A 6000-nucleotide genomic window follows, 5' to 3' on the forward strand; every position below is an offset into this window, starting at 1 on the left:
TGTCAAGTTAAGCACGACTCATAGCAGCCCTATGAACAAAAAGCCTGAAGCCTTTCTAGAACTATCGACATTTATTAAAGTTTGTAGTTTCCAGAGGCATGTTGTTTAGGAAGTGATTGCCACTCTTGCTTCCAAACCTATCTTAAACTGGGAGCTCCACCAAACACTGTCCACCAAGGGTAACTGTTATGGCATTTGATGCTCTAGTGGCACAAGGTTCAGCATCACAGCAACCCCAGGATTCCTCAGTATAGCCTTTTGACAGAAGAGTGCTGTACCACTTAGAAGAATGTTCCTCCAAAATGTAATAAAAATCAATTTTAAGTACAAAGGGCCTCCTGAAAGTCTTGTTTACTCAGAGGCTTATGTAAAAAAAAAAACAAACCCCCATATAGTATGTTGTTGTTGTTATGTGCCATTGTATGCACAGCAGCTCTGGACCCTTCCCTGTCCTGAACCAGTCTCACTAATTTTCAACACACATTGCCCCAGTCACTGTATCAATCCATCTCATCCGGGGTCTTCCTTTGCTGTTATGTCCTTCTCCAAGGACCGGTCTCTTGGCCTCGTGCCCAAACTAAAAAGGAGGCAGAGCTTCAGAATCCTAGCTTTCAAGGAGAGACTTGGTTTCACCCTCTTCAAGACAGACCAGTTTGTTTTCTTGGCAGTCCATGGTATTCACCACAACTTGAAGGCATCTATCCTTATTCTGTCATTCTTAGTCATTAGAGAATGGCTTGGAATGAAAATATCAAGGGGTTGATGATAAAATGTCTCTGTCTTATGGAAAGATTATTGCAGTAAGGATACTAGAGAGGTGTGCAGAAAAATACTAGGCACAGATCATAGAACAAGAGGATTGAATCAGCCAGAAGCATGAAAGAAGCATCATTGACAAGACAAAAAGCATCTTCTAGGTAGAGGGAAACACAGAAATGTGGAGACTTGAATCAGTTATTTGTTTTCTGAACATTTTCATCTTAGTGACTATTGAAGATGATTAAAATGTCAGTTTGATCTGTATTCTGAGGTTTCACAACTTTTTAAAGTCTGTGTCGTCAAAGATTATATTTCTTAAAAAGAAAGATGAAAATTACATCTCCTCCCACACTTTAGAATAGTCTGTAGTGTAGGGAGTGTGAGTAGATGTGGCTGTTTTGGAGAGCAGTTTTGCACTTTTGAAAATGCTAATTCCTTATATTTTGGCAATGCCAAAACTAGGCATAGAATATGAAATTGTCTTAAGTATGTATAATAACATGAACAGTATCTTTTTTGTTTATAACAGCAAAGAAAAATGAAAGCCTTTCAAAAGGCAAATGGACATATAGTCAGTGATTACAGTCACATAATGAAATACTCTATAGTAGTGTGTATGACTGAACATGAACTAGAATTACATCAGTGTAGTCACAAACAGAATGAACCATCTATAGAAAAATAGGAAGTGTGCTACCATTTACATGAATTTTTGAAATACATAAAATAATTCTCTACCTCGTTTTTTTGCTGTTATTGTGTATCATAGAGTCCGAATTGATCCACAACTGACGCTCCAATGGGTTTTCAGAGACAGTCAATCACGCAGGAATTGATTGCCCATCTGCCTCCCAAGGAGCAGCTGGTGGATTCGAACCATGAGCTTTTGGGATTGCAGCACAGCTTCTTGCCACTAGGCCACCAGAGCTCACTGTACCTTGTTTAGGAATATTTCTTTTAAAAGCTTGAGGGTGATGTAACACCAAATTCACAGTGATTTACCTCCAAGGGAGAAATTTTGATTGAGGAGGTCCACACAGGATTCCCTGCCCACCCCCACCCCCAGTTTGGATGGTAAATATTTTGTATTTGTTCTGAAATACTTAAAAAAAAAATCTTAGAATATCTCAATGTCTTATCAGTTCATAAAATTGGCAGCCTTGGATTATACAGACCTGGAATACAATGTTCTGACACTTTGTTACACTCACAGCTAGAAATGTAGAATCATTTATAAAGATGATTTTTTTTTCCCTAACTATCTGGGATAAGCTCCTTTCTAGATACAGAGGTACCAGACTCCTTTGTAAGAAATGTTTATTATTGTATAATTTACAGAAGTTGTTTGTGCTACATAATCAGCCGGGCATGTTATGGAAAGTGTAGATTCCTTGGCCTCACATCCACAGATTCAGAATCTCTAGAAGTTGGGTTGTGGCATGTGTATCTTTGAAAGATCAATCTGTGATTCTGCTGATAGACTATTTAGAGACTATAAATAGTTTTAGCTTGGTGTTGGTGCCAATACTTAGGTCACATGGAAGGATTTTCACAACACTGGGATGCATGAAATGAGCACTTTTGACAAAAGGACATAAATAATTCTTTTCCTCAAATACAACCTATCAGAAATACACAATGATAACTCCTAAGCGAAAATATTTACTATAGAGGCTGTACTGTCTTCGTTTTGCTTCCCTCAGTAATATTCATAATCCTTATTTTTTCAGTTATAAAGATGGCATAGTGGTTATAATTGACATCAGTAAGAAAGGAGAAGTTATTCACAGACTTCGAGGCCATGATGATGAAATCCATTCCATAGCCTGGTGTCCCCTGCCTGGTGAAGACTGTTTATCCATAAATCAAGAGGAAAACTCAGGTAGAGATGATTTAAGGGAGGGTTCAGAGCTCAGAGAAATAAACTTGGGCCATCATGATTATATTAGAATCTCTAATCATGATTCTAGTTAGCTTTCTAAATAATCAGAATGAGACAGCAATGATTCAGTGTAGAATTGTTACCTTCTATGCTTCTGGCTTCATTTCTCAGTCACTGGAAATGGAACTGCCAACATTTCTATGTCAGTGAGGGCTTGAGTATTTCTGATACTAAATAGTACACTCAAGCATATCAGATGTAAGAATTATGCAGGACAGAGCAAGTTTCATATCTGTTCTTAGGATTGCTATGAGTTATAGTTGACTCAGTAGCATCTAACAACAACATACTAACCATCTTATGCACTTAAAAGTCGAGGACGGAAGGGCTGATGGTCCACTCCCCAAAATCAGCAAGTGGAAAACCTATATATGCATCACAACAGGTTGATTTGATAACTAGTCTTGGGATAGTGCAAGACCAGGCATCAATTCCTTTATGCACAAAATCAGCGTAAGTTGAGGGGCAGCTCACTGGCAGCTGACAAAAGAAATAGCATCAGTGCTCTGTAGACCTAAGGAACAAAGTAGAATTACATTATTTGAATTTTTCAAACTGGAGGTTTTACAAATAAAAATGCAAAAGACAGCTATGGGAACCCTTCTGAACTAATTTTTTCATTTCTAAATGCCTGTTTAATGTAATTAAAAACTATATATACCATCTCTCTCTAGAAGAACCTGAAGTTCCGAATGGGAAAGTTACACCACAAATTACGATAACAAAAGGCTGCTACTTAGCCACTGGAAGCAAAGATCAAACTATTCGAATCTGGAGCTGCTCTAGAGGTCGAGGTACGATTGGCTTTCTCTTTATGACATAATCTAGATTGGTCTAAAAAGTGTTATATTCTTTCTTGTGTGGATTGTGAGAGTATGTCATTTCTTGTTATGTGGTATTGAATTGTAGCACACTCAGAGCTGATCCTATACTGGGTTTTAAGAGACTAAATCACATGACAGGAGATCACCAGTCCCATCTGTCTTCCATGGAGCAGCTGGTGGATTTGAACCACTTACCTTTGTATTGACAGTGCAGCTCCTTACCCACTTCATCTTTAGACCTTCCTTTGCCATTTATTGGGATTTCCCCACCAACCCACCCACATTTCTATATAGACGGTTGCTTTTAAAATTTAACTTAAGCTCTAATTCCTTGCTCTCACCTACTGATTTTGGTGTTAAAAGTTATATTTTCCAACACACACCAGGAGAATAAGAACCTTTGTCTCATAAAACTTTGGCATTGAGTGGAGGATATTTATTATGAGAACTGGAATGTTGGGACTTGAGTCAGAGGAATAGGAGTGATCTATAGAGTTAATGCTTTTAATGAACAAATGCAGTGATAATCCAAGCATAGATATGTATGTTCAACTATGAAAGCTTAGCTTAACCAAATTACAGAGCCCCACAATCATTTTACCATCCCAAACTTCTCTCTTAGAACTTTTACCCCAAGTCTACAAATTGGGAAAATCTCCACTGCAAATAGATATTACCTTTATAATAGAAATTCTTTGTATGTGTTCTTTTCTTTGTTTTTTAAGATTTGAATGAAAGTTTATCGAGAACCTGGATTTCCATTCATTCATTGTTGCACATTTTCCTCCCTATCTCCCCTCCCCCCAGTTCAGTTTATTCTTTGGGAAAAAAGTTCTTTCATTATTACACAGTTCCACCACCACCACTTTACTATGAAACTCTTATTCTGGACTCTTGTCATACCAATAATACCTAATCATATATTCCTTTTATAATTTCTCTCCCTTGTCTGTTTCAATGTTGTGTACATTACTTATCCCTTCTTTTCTTAGTTTCCCTCATATCAATCCTGTTCTGTAACAGTGGCATTATGCAGTATTTGTCTTTTTATGGCTGAGATAATTTCACTCAGCATAATGTCCTCCACAGTCACTCATTTTGTACACTATTTCATGAGTTCTTTGTTTTTCAGTGCTGCATAATACTCCATCGTGTGAATATACCACAGCCTCTTTATTCATTCATTTGTTGATGGGCACTTACGTTGTTTCAAACTCTTTGCTAATGTGAACAAAGCTGTAATAAACATGGGTGTGTATATATCTGCTTGGGTGGCAGTTCTGGTTTCTTGAGGGTATATTCCTAGTAGTGGAATTACTAGGTCAAAGGGTATTTCCATTTGCAACTTTATGAGAAAGTACTATACAGCCTTCCATAGTAGTTGCACCATTTTACACTCCCACCAACAGTGAATAAGGGTTCCAGCTTCTCCACAACCTCTCCAACATTTGTTGTTCGCTGTTCTGTTAAATTTTGCTATTCTTACTAGGATAAGATATCTCATAGTTGTTTTGATTTGCCTCTCTCTCAGAGCTAGGGATTTTGAACATTTATTCATGTGTTTGTTGGCCATTTGAATGTTGTCTTTGGAGAAGTGTCTGTTCATATCCTGTGCCTATTTTGCACTTGGGTTGTTTATCTTGTGGTGGTGTTTGATTCTATAAATTCTAGATATAAATCCCTTATCCAACACATCATTACCAAATATTTTTCCACAGTCTGTGGCTTCCCTTTTTACCCTGTTGAAGAAATTTTTGGATGTGCATAAGGATTTGATTCTTAGAAGGTCCCATTCATCTATTTTATCCTCTCCTGGTTGTAGATTTTGTGTTCTTTTTATGATATCTTCTTCACCACTTGATTTTAAGCCATGAAAATATTATAATCTTTTTCTAAATGCACAAATGTGTATAAAGCAAGTAACATCATGCTTAACACATGGTTACAGCTTCTTGTGTACTATTGAGTTGGAATTGACTCATAGCTGACCCTCCAGCAGATTTTCAGAAGCAATATATCACATAGGAGGAGATTGTCAGTCTTTCTCCTGCAAAATTGCTGGAACAAGAATGCAGCTGAAACTCCAAGGGGGAACGATATACGGTTAACATTCTCTCTAGTTGGAGTAACTTAAACTTCCCAGTGACTAGTACTTTGATTGATTGTGCTATCGAATCAGCTTGAGAATTTTTTACAGAGGGCGAGTGATTAATCATCTCCAACCTGCTAAATCAGAATCTTTGGGCCCTAGTAGTTTTTTGTTGTTGTTGTTTTTTGTTTTTTTTGTGTGTGTGTGCGTGTACCGTCAAATCAGATCTGACTGGTACAGGAGGAGATTGCTCCTCCTTCTCCGGCAGAGCATCTGGTGGATTCGAACCGTGTACCTCTGGGATTGCAATGCAGCCTCTTGCCACTAGGCCACCAGAGCTCCCCATCTAGTAGTTTCTTTTTAAAGCTGTGCCTATCCATCAGGTC

At 37.9% G+C, this 6000-nt stretch overlaps 1 protein-coding gene across 1 annotated transcript in view; it reads left to right on the forward strand.

Moving 5' to 3' along the window:
• The window catches only part of GEMIN5 (gem (nuclear organelle) associated protein 5), a 59772-nt gene that overhangs the window by 3537 nt on the left and 50235 nt on the right, over positions 1-6000 (forward strand). The window contains exons 4-5 of the mRNA XM_006894746.1: positions 2490-2641; positions 3376-3495. Of these exons, the coding sequence (XP_006894808.1) occupies positions 2490-2641; positions 3376-3495 (272 nt within the window). The remainder of the gene's footprint in view (positions 1-2489; positions 2642-3375; positions 3496-6000) is intronic.

Source organism: Elephantulus edwardii, unplaced genomic scaffold (assembly GCF_000299155.1).
Source record: "Elephantulus edwardii isolate Elephantulus edwardi_28Jun2011 unplaced genomic scaffold, EleEdw1.0 scaffold00149, whole genome shotgun sequence".
Taxonomy (NCBI): domain Eukaryota; kingdom Metazoa; phylum Chordata; class Mammalia; order Macroscelidea; family Macroscelididae; genus Elephantulus; species Elephantulus edwardii.